This window comes from Acomys minous (genome assembly GCF_964271855.1).
Source record: "Acomys minous genome assembly, chromosome: 17".
In the NCBI taxonomy this organism is placed as follows: Eukaryota; Metazoa; Chordata; class Mammalia; order Rodentia; family Muridae; genus Acomys; species Acomys minous.
The window spans coordinates 56946792-56964742 of NC_140500.1; the positions used below are offsets into that span (position 1 = coordinate 56946792).

Consider the following 17951-nt stretch of genomic DNA (forward strand, 5'->3'; position numbering starts at 1 on the left):
AGACAGAAAGGGGCTTTCAGTGGTGTTGTATCCCAACCTAAGGTCAGCTGAAAAGACATTTGCAGTGGGATGCTTAGCAGCAAAGTCCACTCCAGCCTGTTGGCTGGTTGCCTTTGTGAGTGTGGCTCGCTGACTGGTTCCCACAGTCTGAGGAAGTCCCAAGCTGTATATAGGCTGGCTCAAGGAAGGATCAAGATGCAAACTTTGAAGCCTGGTTTCTACTGACTGTATGTTGCTTTCACGCCACTGTGCAGTTGAAGTAATGAAGGACAAAGGGTATGTGTGAACGTGTGAGTGAGTGTGTGTGTGTGTGAGTGTGTGAGTGTGTGTGTGTGTACACATAACACCTTTGCCTTTCCAACTAACAGAATAAGGCCAAGCAAGCTCGCCTCCTAGAAGTCTTAGGACTATTTGCTCAGGTGCTCACAGCCTTTTTGGTGTTTAAACTCATGCTCTGTGTGTCATCAGGAACTGTATGAGGCTGGAGAGAAGAAATGGGGGACGGACGAGGTGAAGTTCCTCAGCATCCTCTGCTCCCGGAATCGGAACCATCTGCTGCACGGTGGGTAGCTGCCTCACTACTGCCTCAGTCAGCTCCGATAGACTGGTTGATAACTTTACGCTTTGGTTTTGTTTGTTTGTTTGTTTTTGTTTTTCGAGACAGGGTCTCTCTGTGTATCCTTGGCTGTCCTGGACTCACTTTGTAGACCAGGCTGGCCTCGAACTCACAGCGATCCGCCTGCCTCTGCCTCCTGAGTGCTGGGATTAAAGGTGTGCGTCACCATGCCCGGCTTGTTTTGTTTTTGTTTTTTGTTTTGTTTTGAGACAGGGTTTCTCTGTGTAGCCTTGGCTGTCCTGGACTCACTTTGTAGACCAGGCTGGCCTCGCACTCACAGAGACCCGCCTACCTCTGCCTCCTCAAATTCTGGGATTACAGGCATGCACCACTGCGCCCAGCTGATAACCTTACATTTGTAAAAGATCGTTTCATTTTATGCGTACGAATGTTTTGATTGAATGTGTGTCTGTGGGCCGTGGGTATGTCCGGTGTCCTTGGAGGCCAGGAGAGAGTGTCAGATCGCCTGGAGCTGGAGTTAGAGACAGTTGTGAGCCACCATGTGGGTGCTGGGAAGGGATCTAAACCCAGGTCCTCTGGGAGAGCAGCAAGCGTTCTTAACCACTGAACCATCTCTCCAGCCCTTGAGAACCTTAAAAAAAAAAAAAAAGAAAGAATATTTTCATGGTGGCGCACACCTTTAATCCCAGCACTCAGGAGGCAGAGGTGGGCGGATCCCTGTGAGTTCGAGGTCAGCCTGGTCTACAAAGTGACTTCAGGGATACACATAGAGGAAACCTTGTCTCAAAAAAACAAAATAAAACAAAACAAAAAAACAAAAAAGACGACTTTTCCCCCATCATGATGCAGAAAATAAACTAAATTGTTAGATATTTTTACCGCTGTAAATGTGGGAATCAAATTATATGAATGAAACCCAATTTTTTAAGATTAATTTGAGTAATTGACAGAAATACAATGTGTCTGTAATAATGTAGCATTCCTTGTTCCAGGAAACCAGCCTTCGCAGTCTGTCCCTTTTTAGCTGGCCCCAAGATGTTCACTCCCCATTACTTACACAGGAAAGTTACCTTCATTACCCAAGGAGCCACTGAAACAAGTGTTGGTTGATAGTTATTTCTGTTTAACTTCACGGATAGATTTCTTGAAGGGTTATAGTGAGAGAGATGAGTCATGGGTAATTTCACTTTTTATCCCCTTTGTGTGTTGTTCCTAATTTGCTTCTGGTAATTTCTAAACTTTGCATTGTGTTTCTCACTTCTTTGGGGAGAAAGAACCCTAACCCATTGTAGAATATTTGTTTCCAGGCTGTGTCTTCTTATGAACAGCAGTGAGGACTCAGTGGGGCAGTTTGTCTTGTTGATGAGCTTTTTAGACTTTCATGGGCACCCCTGTCATAGCCATGGAGTTACAAAGCTGGTGGGGAATTGGAGGAGAATGGGTTTGCCAAATTGAAAACACATCATAACTGCAAAGTTTGACACATTTACAAGCTGTAGTTATTCTAGGTGCTCCTCGGTGGCAAAAAGAAAATAATAATAAGCAATTATTACTGTTAATAAATCATAGGCCTCCACCAGGAGACTTGGGACTTGCTGCTTTCTTTTATAGGATCCCTTTGCCTGGTTACCATGTGAGCTCCCCCTTGTGGTGACTTACCAGAACTGCAGGTCCTGGGAAGCATTTACTAAGAATTTTCAATTTCAAGCATTTCTGTATTTTGGGCGGTTAAAAATTACATGTTCCTAAGTTACCAAAAGACAGTTATTTTGGTCTTTTGAAACAGTGCTTCTCTGTGAAGCCCTGGCTGTCCTGAAATTCACTCTGTAGACCAGGCTGGCCTGGAACTCAGAGATCCACCTATCTCTGCCTCCCAAGTGCTGGAATTAAAGGTGTGTACCACTCCCTTCTCACTTCCTGCCAGTATGACAGTATGTTAGCAAAGGCCACTAAGGACATAAACAAAAGAGATAGCTGTCCTAAGACATCTCTAGAAAAAGAGTGAAAAAATATATATTCATCACATTCAAAAGCCCTTGGCAAAAAGCAAAACACAATTAGTTATGTGAAAAATATATTAAAAGAGGCAGCCAGCTGTTAGCAGGGGTGACTCAGCTTTGAGGAAGCAGACTTGGTCTTGTCTTAGTGAGCCAAATGGATGAAGAGTACATAGGTGACTTCCAAGGCTGACATTTCAGAATGGTAGGGTCTCATGTTGTCCAGGCTGGCCTAGACCTCAGAGTCTACCTGAAGACTGGGCCAGCCTCCATCAGCCAAGTCCTGGGATTACAGGTGTGAGCCACCAGACCCCTCTGCTTAAAAGAAAGAAAGCAAGTGTCCCCAAAGACTCTCCCACTCGGCATGGAGGACCAAGGTCCTCACCAGGGGAAGAGGGTATCTGATGTTCTCCAAGGATCTTAGTATTCTTCCTCTTGGATGGGCCGAGTCCACCAGGCCACAGCCTGCCTGGGCCCTTACCCACAGTGCTAATTGGTTTCCTCTTGAAATATGCCAAATAAATAAATAAGTAAGTTATATAAGCTTGTATTCATTTTTCTCCATAAATTTTAGTTTCTAATATTTAAATTTTTATTACATTTATTTGTTTGTTTAGCATGCATGTGTGTGTGTGTGTGTGTGTGTGTGTGTGTGTGTGTGTGTGTAGGCTTCTTTAGTGCCTATGTTTTCCAACCCACCTACCTTAGATAGGAGAGAGAGGCTAATGGGAACAGGAGAAGTAGGCCTTTTTACTTTGGGCAAATTCCACTCTTTGTCATCAGGACTCCAGCAGAGCCATTAAACAGCAAACCAGAAATTCAGCAAAGAAAAAAAAAAGAAAGAAAGAAAGAAATTCAGCAAAGGTGGCTGCAACTGCAGCAGCCAGAACCCAGAACCTTGAAGTGTTGTTCTCGGAAGTGTTTCTCCCTAGGAGCATCTCAAAGTGATGAACAGCCAAGTGATGTGAAGTGATGAAAAAAGCAAAAGTCAGAGCCAGGCACAGTGGCGCACACCTTTAATCCCAGCACTCGGGAGGCAGAGGCAGGCGGATCACTGTGAGTTCGAGGCCAGCCTGGTCTACAAAGTGAGTCCAGGACAGCCAGGACTACACAGAGAAACCCTGGCTTTTTTTTGTTTGCTTGTTTGTTTTGTTTTGTCTTTCAAGACAGGGTTTCTCTGTGTAGCCTTAGTTATCCTGGACTCCTTTGTAGACCAGGCTGGCCTTGAACTCACAGTGATCCAGCTGCCTCTGCCTCTGGAGTGCTGGGATTAAAGGCATGTTGCCACCACGCCTGGCAAGAAACCCAGTCTTGAAAACCCAAACCAAACAACAACAACAAACCCACAAAAGCCAAGCCTCTGGGTTTGAGCCCATATATAGCTCCTCTCGGAGTCTGTACCAGGATGTTTATCAGCTGGCAAAGACCATGTCCCTGCAAGAGGAAGTTCCTCTTCTAGCAGACAAATTCTACCTGACCTCTCACAACTCTGTTTCTTGTGAACAAACATCACATACCCTCTTACAAGTCTGTTTCACATTCCACGCTTGAGATCAAAACAAAAAACGTATTTACATCCAATACGTGAATGCATGTGTGGGTGTGTGTGTGTGGGTGTGTGTACATGTGTGTGGGCATGCAAATGCCACTGATCACATGTGAAGAACAGAGGACAACTTCGCATCGACATTTCTCCTCTTCCACCATGTGGGTTTCAGGGGTCGGCTCTGGTCATCGGGCAAGTGCCGTTAGCAGGTGAGCCATCACGCCAGCCCAGTCTCTAAATCACACTCTTTTGTTATTAATTGTAGTGTTTGATGAATACAAACGGATCACACAGAAGGACATTGAACAGAGCATTAAGTCTGAAACATCTGGAAGCTTTGAAGACGCCCTGCTGGCTATAGGTAAGCGGGTGAGCAACAGAGCTGATTCTGTTGACGTTGCTCCTTAGTACCCAGATGTTGTCACAGAGGTACAGAATTGTGCTTTTCTGAAATTAATGTTGTTTCAACCACTGAGAGTACATTCTAGAATTAAAAACAAACAAACAAACAAACAAATCGGATTCTCAGTAAGTTGGCTAAGCTGGTCTGGAGCTTCTGGATCAATGTGATCCTCTCGCCTCAGTTCCCAGGTCCCTGATACAGCCATGTGCCACCACATCCAATCAATGTTCCATAATTGCTGCCTTTTATTTTGTTTTCTTAAAATAATTTTATGTCTATAAGTGCCTGCATGTGTGTCTGTGCACCAGAAGAGGATGCTGGACATCCTCCTGAAACAGGAGTTACAGATGGTTGTGAGGTGCCACATGGGTACTGGGAACAAAACTCGTGGCCATCTGAGCCATCTCTCTAGCCCCAGATTTTTTTTTTCCTAGATAGTCGTATTCAGTAGCCAAGGCTGGCCTTGAACTTGTGACAATTTTCTTATCTTGGTTTCCTGAGTGCTAGGATCATAGACAGGAGCCACCCCACCTGGCTGCTCTATAACTTTAAACAAGAAATGTTCACAAAGCTAGGTGTGTTGGACATCTGTAATCCCAGCACTTGGGAGGTGGAGGCAGCCCTCAGGATCAGAAGTTCAAGATCACCTTCACCTCAGTGAGTTCAAGGCCAGCCTGGCCTATGTGAGAACATGACTTAAAAAAAAGCAAAGAAGGGCTGGAGAGATGGCTCAGAGGTGAAGAGCACTGGGTGCTCTTCCAACAGTCCTGAGTTCAATTCCCAGCAACCACATGGTGGCTCACAACCATCTATGTAATGTGATCTGATGCCCTCTTCTGACCTGCAGGTGAACACGCCACAGACCACTGTATACATAATAATAAACAAATAAATCTTTAAAAAAAAAAAAAACAAAGAAAAAAGGAACTATTTTGTACAACCTGACTGATATTGTGCCAGGGGGATTATATTGTTTTTTGTTTGTCTTTGCCATCTTTTTATCTCATTATGAGAGAAAATTAATGCCATGCTAACTGTATCTGGCAAGTCGATGGGTGACTGGATCTGATAACTGATTCATTCAGATTTTAAATTTTTTTTATGTGTATGGGTGTTTTGCCTGCATGCATGTCTGTGTACCATATGCATTCCTTATGCCCTAAGAGTCAGAAGAGGGTGTCAGATTCTTTGGAACTGGAGTTATAGACAGTTGTGAACAATCATGTCAGTGCTGGGAGTTGAACCCCAAGTCCTCGGCAAGAATAGCAAGTACTCTTAACCCCGAGCCATCTCTCCAGCCCCCTAATGGCTGCCTTATATGGCACATACTGTAACAGTATCTTTGGGACTGCAAGCCACCCTTGCATTGATGGCCTTCAGGACTGACATCTCCAGGAACGCAGTACTCTGAGGATCCTGTGTATGTGACAGAGGCTCTAGAGCACAGACCATGTCAGAAAGTGCTACCTGGCTTCAGGGGGCTGAGCAGAGCAATGAGGAAATATTTCTTGGGACTTTGTAGAAACAAAAAAGTAACTGCCACTTTCTTTGTTCTTGGATTCTTTTGTATTAATCTTTTTCTTATTTTTGGAAATAGAGATAATTTATTAAGAGAAGAGACACTCGGCCTGAGAATGGGTGGTGAGGTACTGCGCACGGGCGCGCCTGGTCTCACTTCTCTTTCTTTGCTCATTTTCTCCACAGTGAAATGCATGAGGAACAAACCTGCATACTTTGCTGAGCGGCTTTATAAATCCATGAAGGTAAGCAGCTTTGCTTCTGTCATTGGAACGACTGTGGCACAGTGTTTTTTCACTTTCTTACGTCTGCCAAATCCCACCCTGGAATATTCAACCCAACCCCATGTTATAGCCCCCCCTGAAAACTGCTGCTGTGAACACGGAGTGCTGTTTCCTATGCACGTGTGATGCCTGGATCCTGCCCCAAAGGGCTTTCCGTGTATGGATCAGTGTCACCCCCACAGCCCAGGAAGGGCCCCAAACTGTCCTGTTTTACAAGTAGGCAAACTGAAGCATAAGGAGAGTGCACGACGTGTTTACACTGATCGTGGAGGGAGGGTCCCCTGAGGGGCAAACTCTAGCTTTGGAGCCAGGTTCTCAGGGCTGTGTTGGACCCTGTGCAGGCAGCCCTGCCAGGGACCCCAAGGGGGACAGGAAACCAGCAATCTAAGTGCTTGGCTGTGGCTGTTGCTGTTGTTGTTGTTGTTGTTGTTGTTGTTGTTCTGAAACAAGTTCTCATGTAGCCCAATAAGATGGAATGGAAGACATCATTTCAGCATCCCAATTTATAGCAATACAAAAGACAGAGTAGTTTTTCAATATTCTTCAGGGAAGATTTGAAAATACATATATGTATGTGTATATACATATATATACACACACACACATATATATATAAACTGGTGCCATGTATTCTGGCATGTACCTGAAATTCTAGTACTCTAGAGACTGAAAAAAGATGGCCTAGTTTGAGGCCGTCATGGCCTGTATACAGCAGGGTCTTGTCTTATTAAGAAAAGAAAGAAAGTTGGGCAGTGGTGGCACACACCTTTAACCCTAGCACTTGGGAGGGAGAGACTGGGGCATCTCTGTGAGTTTTTGAGGCCAGCCTGGTCTACAGAGCAAGTTTCAGGACAGCCAGGACTACAAGAGAAACCCTGTCTCAAAAACAAAAACAAAGCAAAACAAAAAAGAAAGAAAAAGGAAGCAAAGAAAAGAAAAGAAAGAAAGAAGGGAGGGAGGGAAGAAAGAAAGACAGGAAGGAAGGAAGGAAGGAAGGACAGGTTGCTGTGTTTAAGCAGATCCTTGAGGGAATTTTTACCCGTGGGGGGCGGGGGTGGGGGGGTGGGAACTGCAGACGAACACAGCACAGAGCCTGTCTCTGGAAAGGTAGAACAGTGTCTTCTGGTCAACGCACAGCGTGTTGGAAGGGTGGACTGTCCAGCTTTGCATCCCACGTTAAGGCACGAGGATGTCCCTCAGGCCTCCCAGGTCATACAGCAGAGGATGCTGTAGAGGACGCACTACTGTCTCGTCTTGCCTTGCCGGCAGAGAAGAGCATCACCTGATACAGGATTGTGCTCCCTTCCCCAGGGCCTAGGCACTGATGACAGCACCCTCATCCGGGTGATGGTTTCTCGAGCAGAGATTGACATGCTGGACATCCGGGCAAACTTCAAGAGGCTCTATGGGAAGTCCCTGTACTCTTTCATCAAGGTAGGACACCACAGCGAAGACAGGGCTCAGCCTTGGCATGCAGCACCCTGGTTTTCTTCTCCTTGGTTATCTGTCATTCTCAACAAAGATGGCCCTCCGCTTCAGGAATTCCTAGGGTACCCCCCTTTCTTGTGGTGTATAAGCCAGAAGTGTTTACCTTCTAAATACAGTAGTAATTTCACGTTGGCCCAAATAAGGATGAAATCTTGTAGGCAGTGATTCAGTACTGCGGTTAGTTAGGGCGTGTGGAGAGGAAGCATCACCCCGGCCTCAGTCTCGAATATCCTTCTACCCAAAGGTTGGTTTGAATCAATACCAGGGCCTGGAGTTTAGGGATAAGCAGCCAAGAGAACTGACTGCTCTTCCAAGGGACCTCAGTTCCATTCTCAGCACCCACACGACAGCTCACAACCATCTGTAACTCAGTTCTAGGGATCCGACTCCCTCTTCTGGCGTCCATAGGTACTGCATGCAGGTAGTGCACAGCCGTACAGGCAGGCAAAATACCCAAACACAGAAAATTAAAAATAAGGCCGGGCCTGGTGGAGTACGCCTTTAATCCCAGCACTCAGGAGGCAGAGACAGATGGATAGCTGTGAGTTTGAGGCCAGCCTAGTCTACAAAGCGACTCCAGGACAGCCAAGGCTAACACAGAGAAACCCTATCTCAAAAAAAAAAAAAAAAAAAAAAAGGAAAAAATGTGTGTTAACAGTAACTTCACATAGTTAATCTATTCCAGTATTTGATATTACAGACTTTAGGGTCGTTGAGAAATGGGACCGGACATAAGCTGTGTCTTCTCATTCGCTTTCTGCTGCTGTGTAAACGTCACTCCAAAAGCAACTTAAGGAAGAAAGAGTTTATTTTGGCTTCTAGTTCCAGGGGAGGGGAGGCATTGCAGAAGGCCAAAGTTGCAGGCACAGGAAACAGCTCGAACTGTAAGTGGGGCGGGGCTATACAACCTCCAAGCCCCACCCTTAATTACGTACTTCCTCCAGCAAGGCTTCACTTCCTAAAACGTCCTTATCCTCTCAAACAGTGTCACCAACTGGGGACCTAGTTTTCAAACACATGAGCTCGTGAGAGACATTTCTCACTAAATAACCCACCATAAATTCCTATAACTTAGACGTTTCTCACACAAGCTACATTTCCTAAGAGGCTCCTTGTAAGGATGGGCCAGGCCCTCACAGTTGCTGCTCACTTGTTCTGTGAGCAGCCTCTTGTGCAGCACTGAGTTCTGTGACCTATGACATGGACAGTTCCAATTTCCCCAGGGTGTCAACTTCTTCTTCCTTAGAGCCTTGCAAACAGTAATTAGAGTAACTAAATTTTAATTAATGTGTGTGTGTGTGTGTGTGTGTGTGTGTGTGTGTGTATAATTTTTTTTTTTTTTTTTGGTGCTGAGCATTGGACTCAGGGCTTCAGGCATGCTAAGCAAGCTCTGTACCACTGAACTACATACTCAATCCTTAATGAATATTTTTTTGTTTTGTTTTGCTTTTGTTTTTGTTTTTGTTTTTAGAGACAGGGTTTCTCTTTGTAGCCCTGACTGTCTTGGACTCACTTTGTAGACCAGGCTGGCCTCGAACTCACAGCGATCCGCCTGCCTCTGCCTCCCGAGTGCTGGGATTAAAGGTGTGTGCGACCATGTCCGGCTTCTTAATGAATACTTTTAAGAGCACGGCTTCAACATCTGCCTGGTAATGATGGCAGATACAGCTGAACCCAGAATCCTTTGCGGGGCCAGAAGGGTCTGCGGGAAGTGGAGAAAGCATCCCCTCCCCCACCTGCTTACTGCTCTTTACTTGGCACCAGACAGCCGGGAGTTCTAAGATGGCGTGGGTGAGGTGAACACTGACTCACCTCTCACAACCCCTCATTAACTGGCCCTTTGCTTCTTTAAGAAGCCTGAAGAATCTCATAAACGCGAAGCTGAGACTAATTTCCAAGAGGCTTGGGTTGCCCACACAACAAACATCTCATTAATATTTGACCTGTGAATTAAAATGTCCTGAAAAGTAGGGAGTGCACCACCCATTTGAGAGTTGCTGTTAAAAGAAGAAAGAATTCGGGCATGGGGACAGAGGGCTTGGGGGTGGGGCTTAGTGGGCAAAAGGCTTGTCATATAAGCATGAGGACCTGAGTTTGGTACCCCAGCACCCACATAAAAGGAGCCACCACAAACACCTGTTACCCCAGTTTTGGTAAAGGTAGAGACAAGGGGGTCCCTGGGGCTCACTCGTGCCCCATTGGTGAGTTCAGCACACACACACACACACACACACACACACACACACACACACACACACACACACACACACCCCGGGAGGTGAGGTAGAAAGGGAGAGATTCAATTGTCACAAACTCCTGCCGGTGTTGGCTAGTTTTTTGCTGACGTAAAAGCCAGAGGCAGCTGAGGCTAGGAAACCTCAGCTGAGAATGTGGCCCTGTCAGGTTCGCCTGCAGTCAGGCAAGCCTGTGAGGCGTTTTCTTCACTGATGATTGACACGGGAGGGCCCAGTTCACTGTGGGCAGTGTCACCCCCTAGGCAAGTGGTCCTGGGGTGTATAAGAACGCAGGCTGAGCACCCCAGGGCGGGCAAAGCAGTAAGCAGCGTTCCTCCATGGTCTCGCCTTCACTTCCTGCCCCCAGGTTCTTACTGTGAGTTTCTGCTTTGGTTTCACTCAATGGACTGGGATCAAATAGGCTCTTTCCTCCCCAAGTTGTTTTGGTCATGGTCTTTATCACAGCAGCTCCTAACTGGGACAGCCGCAAAAGATGATGACAAAAATACTATGCCAGTCAAGTGGCTTTAATACATGTTATTGTTTCGTGGATCAGTGAGACAAATTAATAATACATTACTATTCATTTTGACGGACATTAAATTTTGAGCTCTTAAAGTCAGAGGCACCCTCTGTTTTAGTGCCCTCTGAGAAGTAACCCAAACTGATTTATTGAGCGTAGGGTGTTTCTTGCTTAGTGTCTACACAAGGCCCTTGGCTCAATCCCCAGTGCCAGAAATATAAATAAATAAGTAAGTAAATAAGGAAAACAATGTGTTTATTAGGCCATAAGAATTTCCATGTAGAAATTATAGGACCTCTCTAGAAGGCTGTTTTGTGATCCGTATCAAAAGCGTTAGAAAAATACACAATTTTAATCTAGTAATTAGTTTTTACAGCATTGTGTGTGTGTTTTTTTACAGCATTAGTAATTTTCATTTTATGACAATGTATTCAAAGCAAATTATGAGGAAAATTCATAAAAGCTAGGTGCTTTATTAGCAAAGTTTCCTATAATGAAGTATCAGAGACCACATAAACATCTGACAATGGGGAGGAAAATGTCCTGTAATCATTAAATAATACTGTAATAAAAACAGAAACAGGATACAGAGACTAGGTGTATGGTTCATTGGTAGGGCACTTGCCTACAGTTGCCTAGCACAGGGATGACCAAGGGTACCACCAAGTGAAAAATGAGGACACAGACGAATACGGTACTACAAATCTCATCACTCGGGTAAGACTGAGAGGAAAGGAACATGTCAAAATGTTAACAACAGTGATCCATAGGCCATGGGATTATGCGTGATTCCTATGCTCTTAAGTATTTATTTTACACAGAATTAAGTATTACTTTTTTAAAAAGACTATGTAGCCAGGCATGGTGGCACACACCTTTAATCCTAGCACTGGGAGGCAGAGGCAGGTAAATTTTTGTGAATTTCTAATGTGTGTGTGTTTATGAATATATATATATGCCTCATGTGTACAGTGCCCAAGGAGACTAGAAGAGGCCATCAGATACCCTGGAGCTGTAGTTAAAGACAATTGGAAAACCCAGTAACAAAATTCAGCTTTCCTGTGAGAGCACAAAATGCTCTCAGTGGCTAAGCCATCTCTCCAGCCCAAAGTATTACTTTGGTAATAAAAAAAAATTTTTTTTTGAGGACCTGAAAAAAATCCAGCCAAGCCTGCAAAATAATCTTAGGTGATGATGAACTGTGTGCCTCATCTGAGGGCATCTTAGCCTGCCGGTAACTGTGCTCTCCTTTCTCCCAGGGCGACACTTCTGGAGACTACAGGAAGGTTCTGCTCATTCTCTGTGGAGGAGATGATTAAAACCAGACACAGGACAGAAGGCTTCTTAACACTGATTTATTTTTTAACTTCATTTTTCTACACTACTATTAGCATTATCTCAAATGCTTATTTCCAATTAAAACGCCTCCAGTTGCCTCCTGGGATCCAGACTGCGTTATTATCGTCTATAATTAGTCATCTTGATGCCTTAAACTTGTACTTTCAAAGCTTTTAAGACCTAAATGGAGATTTAGAATTAGAAATTAAAATGTGCCCCCATGTCTTTAGCAGAGTATTTTCTCACCTGTGTTTTGCAGAGATTGAAGGCACTCAAAGCCTTTTGGATTTTCTTTTCAGTAAGAATTTTACAGGACAGAAGCGGTTTTCTTCCCTGGGTAGCCAGTCATTTCTTCACGTGGGACTGTCAGCATCTCTTCCCAAGAATATCCATCCGGTTTCCTATTTTACACAGATGCAAAGTTTTCACGAGCGCCTCCCCTCCCTTTTTGGCTTTGCCCATCTTGTTAGCTGATAGTTGCTGAGTTTGGTGGGGCAAGCTCCACCTCCTCCTGCCCTGGTCTCCCCATGAGACATAGCAAAGTCACCAGCTCATCAAACAAGATCAAGTCCAGGTGTGGCTAAGCAGATCCAGCGTGTCTGCTTATGACTCGTGCTAAACATTTCCACAGTCTTAGGGTTCTGGTCCTAACCTTGCTCAAAAGCGGTGGGCGAGAGTGAGGCTCAGCTGAGGTGGTTTGTTACTCGTGGCTTGTGTGGCTGGCCAAAGGGGAGTTTTCTCCTGCTAAAAATAATGATTCTCACTGCACCATTTTGATCCTATTCGGAAACTGTGCTTGCATGTAATCATGAAGTTTGGTTTGTATACCACATGAGAAATTTTTAATTAAAAATGGTGATTTTAAAGGGATGTATGTTCCTTGTCTGACTTTTCCATACCAGAGATTTTTTTTTTTTTTTTTTTTTTTGGCCTGAACCAAGGAAGGAACTATTTTTGAAGGAATTGTGATACTAAGTTTCTACTTGAATTACAATATAATAATTATAACATTAAAAAAAAAACCACAACCCATTAACCATAGCTATTCTGCTTCTATAAGACAAGTGTTTACATTGAGGAGATGGAGGCGGCAGGATCAGAGCTCCAGGCTCTCCCTGGCTGCACAGCCACTGTGAAGCCAGACTGGGCCTATGAGTCCTTGTCTTAAAAACAAAAACAAAAACAAAAACAAAAACAAACAGGGGCTGGGGAGATGGCCCCGTGAGTAGTATCTTGTTGTACAAACACAAGGAGGAGTGTTCAGGTCCCTGATACCAATGTGAAAGCCAGGCATGGCGGCGAATGCATGCCTGGGACTCCAGAGCTGGGCTGTGGGGGTGAACAGACCCCAGGGCCTCCCTGGCCAGCCAGTGCCGCTGAGTCGGTGCGCTTCCGGTTCAGTGGGAGACCCTGTGTCCATGATGCTGGGAGGAAGAGGAGGATTTAGAGAGTGAGACACTGGTGTCAACTTCTGGTTTCCACATGGACACACACACGTACAAATGCACACTCACAAGCTGACATTGCCATGGCATGGTGGGGTAAAATCCTTGGTGCCAAGGCTGACAACCTGAGTTCAATTCCCAGAACCCACAAGGTGGAGGGAGACCGACTCCTACATGTTGCCCCGTGACCTTCACACACACAGACCGACTCCTACATGTTGCCCTCTGACCTTCACACACAAGCAAGGGAATGGCAGCCTTCTCTCACTTTACAAAATAAAGTAACAAAACAAACACAACCCAACCAAATAAATGACTAACATTTGAATACCCCAAACCCTATCTGACGATATTAAATAACATGGTAGCTTTTCCTCTGAAAATGAGCAACACTCTGCTCAACTCAGTGGAGCATTCTTTCTATTAAATGTTAAACGTAAGGCCAGAAACGTAGCTCAGTAGGGTAGAGCTGCACCCTGATGTTCCCAGTGCTACAAAAGACAGACGTTACAAGCGTACAGAGAACACACACGCATACAACGCACGCTTACTCTTTTGTTCCTTCTGCAATGGGGACTGCACCTGGGTGCCACTGACAAATGCCTATGTGACAGGTCATTCCAATTAACTTAGATTCAGGAATCAGTGCTACCACCTCAGGACTCAGGAGTGTGGAATCTCTGCTCCAATTTCATCCTGTTTTTGGAAGCTTTACGAGGTTCTTTGGGTTTTAGTAGGTGTCTTACCTTCAAATGATGTCTTAGCCAGAACTTTTAAAAAAACGAAGTTCAGAGGCTGGGTCAGTGTCGGGGATGAGGGCTCTCAGGGGCCTGAGTTTTTCTTGTCTTTGGATGTAAATTCAGAGGGAGGGTAGAAAGTCACACTGTTTTCCTGCTCGCTCTGGGCTTTTCAGAAGTCCCAAATACTTGTCTCAGTCATCAACATAACAGGCAGTTCCAGCCTGCCGCCAGTGGGAGGCGGGCTTGAGGAGGGAGGCGGTGGGCGGCATCTCTCCATCACCCCTGCTTGGTTGGTTTGTAACCGCAGGGAGAAGAACAGAAGGGATTAGGTGCCTTCTTGCCTGTCTGCCATTGCTCTGTGGGTGGCAGCTAAGTCCTGTGTGACTGCGGCAGATTCTTATAAACATTTCCATGGGTCCCCCCCATAATCAGGGAGCCATTCACCTGAGGTTCCTTAGGCAAGACAAACATGTCTGTTTTTCCTTCTAGGAATTAACCCTTGGAACTCACCATGCTGTAGGCTACTTGGCCACACACCAAGGCCTCTTGGACAATGTTTAGGATGACCCACGCACGTGTCTTGCATTCTGCGCACACCGGTGTGTCCCCTTACAGCCACCTTCCTCTTTCAACTTAACCCGCCTGGTCTAGCCTAAGGGCCCTCAGAATTCCTCGGGGGATGAGCTGAGCACAAGTCCTCTGTGGCCTAGGTAAGACTGAGACCTCTAGAGAGATCTCTAGTCTATTCCCGGAGTCCCCAATAAGGGACAGAGTCCATTGTCGATGCAAACTCATAGGCATTTATTGAGCCATCGTGATGGGGTCTATCCAGCGTTTTTAAGTTGTAGACCCAGAGAAGCAGAGGCATGGGCCTTTTATAGGTTTTAGACAAAGAAATGAGTTTTACAGTATGTGACTGGTTGGCATTTGAGCAGAAAAGCTGCAAGCCTTGGCGTTTCGTGGTTGGATAATGGGTGGAGGGGCAAGTTGACCTATGGAAAAGATTGGTTGAAGCAGTCACAGGGGGCGTTTAGGAACTTCTTTAGTTGGGGAGGGGTAGTGGAAATCTTAAACACACCTGGTGGTCTTTGAGTCCAGCTGGACCCTCTAGAAATTTACACGCTTTGGTTTTAATGGGGATCCTTAAGGGAGGACTGGTTAGGCCGACTTTTACATTTTTCCAGTCTTTGGCCTTAATGGGGGTCCTTAAGGGGGCTGGTTCCTTCAGCCTACAAAGTACATATACTGCCAAAAAGGAGCGAGTGCAAATGGTGCACTATTGCAAGCCATCCCGGGATGGCAAGAGCTCATAAAGTTGAGATTTTCCCCGAAAGCCCATTTCTGAGATCTGCTTGATGAAGCTTTGGTGCATAGTGTTCATGAAGGAGCATTAAAGTTGAGGGAGTAGGCTAATCATGGGTCTTACAACGAGCGGTGACAAGAACTAGAGATTTCATCCAAAGTACAGTGTTAGGAGAGGAGAAAGGTTCTGAATCACAGGTTTGGGATGGTCCAGTTCCACTTAAATTACATGTCTGCATGTGCAGCAGAAAAGAACGGTTGGGGTGGGACACAGGGTACGCATGTGAAGGCATGTGCAGAGCAGGCATGGAGAGAGAGGATGGGAACAGAGGGTGAGAGCACAAGGCGGTTTCTCTCTCTCTCTCTTTTTTTTTTTTTCATGCTCCGTTATATCACAATAAAGCTGAAGGGGTAAGGAGAATCAATCAAAGTAAGTATGATAAAATTCCAAGTCAGTAGTGGGTCCACAGGTGTTTGTTTTGTTGTTGTTGTTTGGTTTTTTGTTTGTTTTTTTTTTTGCTTTTGTTTGTTTGTTTGTTTTTCGAGACAGGGTTTCTCTGTGTAGCCTTGGCTATCCTGGGCTCACTTTGTAGACCAGGCTGGCCTCGAACTCCCAGTGATCCACCTGCCTCTGCCTCCCGAGTGCTGGGATTAAAGGTGTGCGCCACCCCCGCCCGGTTCTCCATAGGTATTTGTATTGCTCTATTTTAAACATTTTCATTATCGACATTTTACTTTGAAAGCTATAGAAGGCGGGATGTGGTAGCTCAAGCCTCAGCTCCTCCCGGCACCCAGAGGTGGGCACAGGAAGACTGGGGAAGTTCCAGGGCAGCCTGGGCTTCAGAGTGAAGCCTTAAAATATAAAAAATTGAGGGCTTAGGATGTAGCTCAGTTGATTGATTAGTATTCATCAAGCCCTGGGTCAGATCCTCAGCACTTCGTGTCCAGGCAGGGGATGTGACACATGCCTGTAATCCCAGCATTCATGACGTGGACACAGAAGATCTTAAGTTCAAAATCAACCTATATAATGATTCGAAGATCAGTGTGTAATACACTACCCTGACACATTAAAATAATAATCAAATCAAAAGGCAGCAGAAGAGAGCCAGAAACTGGAGGCTGGTTGAGGCTCCAGACTGACGCCAATCAACACTGCTGGGTGAAAGGCATCTAGCCTTGCCAGTCCAGTTCCAAAGCCCGAAGGGAAGCAAAGGCCTTAAGGACATGTCAGTCCTCTCATTGACCGCACCGGCTACATAAGACTCCGGACTCGAGGAACCTCACGGGAAGAACCAACGACGGGGATCTCCAGACCCGTCGTACACACACACACACACACACACACACACACACACCACACACAGACACACACAGACACACACACACACAGACACACACAGACACACACACAGACACACACACACACACACACAAAACCACAGTGCCCACGCCCCGCGGCTAATGCCGGAATCGCGGAAGTACACGCAACGGGTCTGAGCCCGGCGGGGGCGTGCTCGCAGCCTGCGCATGCGCGACCGTCCTGCGCAGGATCCGCCCTCGTGGCCAGCCGCCCCGCCCCTTCCGGAGGCTCGCCGTACGCATGCGCCCTGCGGCGCGTGCTTTGTTGAGGGAACGAGGGGGCGAGGTCTCACGGAGCTGGCCGGCTGAGGCGCGGCGGGCGGGGCGGAGGATGGAGGTGTCTGCGTTCGCCGCGACGGTTGGGGCTGCGCGCGAGGCAGCGGCCGAGTAGGCGGTGAGGCGTTGGGCATGGCGGGACGGCCCCTCGGCGCTCCCTAGGCGCCCGAGCCATGGGCGCTCTGAGCAGCCGGGTGCTGCGGCCAGCGGGGCGCACAGAGCAGCCCGAACCCACGCCCGGTGCTGGGGGCGCGACCCGCAGGTCGGACGCGGGCGAGGATGCGGCCCACGGCTTCTGTTACTGTCCGGGAGGGCGCAAGCGCAAGCGCAGCAGCGGCGCATCATTCTGTTACTGCCACCCGGACTCCGAGACAGACGAAGACGAGGATGAAGGCGACGAACAACAGCGGCTGCTGAACACGCCGCGCAGGTACCGAGCGCCCCGCACCTGGGGAACGGGGGGGCTGACAACACTAGTGCCCTTGACCGGAGGGTGCGGGGTGGCCGCGCGGGGAGGGTCGATGTTGGAGCTGAGCGCGTGCGGGGCAGATCTGGGGTCGGTGCGGGAGCTGGGCGCGTGCTAGGCAGACCTGGGGTCGATGCGGGAGCTGTGCGTTTGCAGACAGACCTGGGATCAGTGCGGGAGCTGGCGCGTGCAGGATGGACCCCGGGATCAGTTAGGGAGCCTGGCGTTTGCAGACAGACCTGGGTTAAAGCGGGAGCTGAAAAGCCCAGGGCTGTCTGTGCACATTAAAACAGAAGCTTTCTGGGTGTCAGAGCCTTAACCTGAGACTTGAACGGACTAGCCAGAGCTTCCGCACGCAGCCTTTCCGGAGTCGGCCTTTGCTTTCTGAGTGGGTAGCCACCGGAAAACTTGCTGTGCATCAGTAGCCTTCAATCAGTAAAGAGAGGAACGTA

General features: G+C 46.9%; 2 protein-coding genes across 3 annotated transcripts in view; both read left to right on the plus strand.

Moving 5' to 3' along the window:
- Positions 1-12014, plus strand: part of ANXA4 (annexin A4) — a 56553-nt gene extending 44539 nt beyond the window's left edge. The window contains exons 9-13 of the mRNA XM_084765260.1: positions 469-562; positions 4386-4481; positions 6228-6286; positions 7637-7759; positions 11830-12014. Of these exons, the coding sequence (XP_084621386.1) occupies positions 469-562; positions 4386-4481; positions 6228-6286; positions 7637-7759; positions 11830-11889 (432 nt within the window). The 3' untranslated portion in view covers positions 11890-12014. The remainder of the gene's footprint in view (positions 1-468; positions 563-4385; positions 4482-6227; positions 6287-7636; positions 7760-11829) is intronic.
- Positions 12015-16998: 4984 nt separating this feature from the next.
- The window catches only part of GMCL1 (germ cell-less 1, spermatogenesis associated), a 40244-nt gene continuing 39291 nt past the window's right edge, over positions 16999-17951 (plus strand). The window contains exon 1 of one of the 2 annotated variants that reach the window (XM_084765256.1): positions 16999-17463. In XM_084765256.1, the coding sequence (XP_084621382.1) occupies positions 17207-17463 (257 nt within the window). In that variant the 5' untranslated portion in view covers positions 16999-17206. The remainder of the gene's footprint in view (positions 17464-17951) is intronic. The other variant, XM_084765255.1, reaches the window with a different exon arrangement.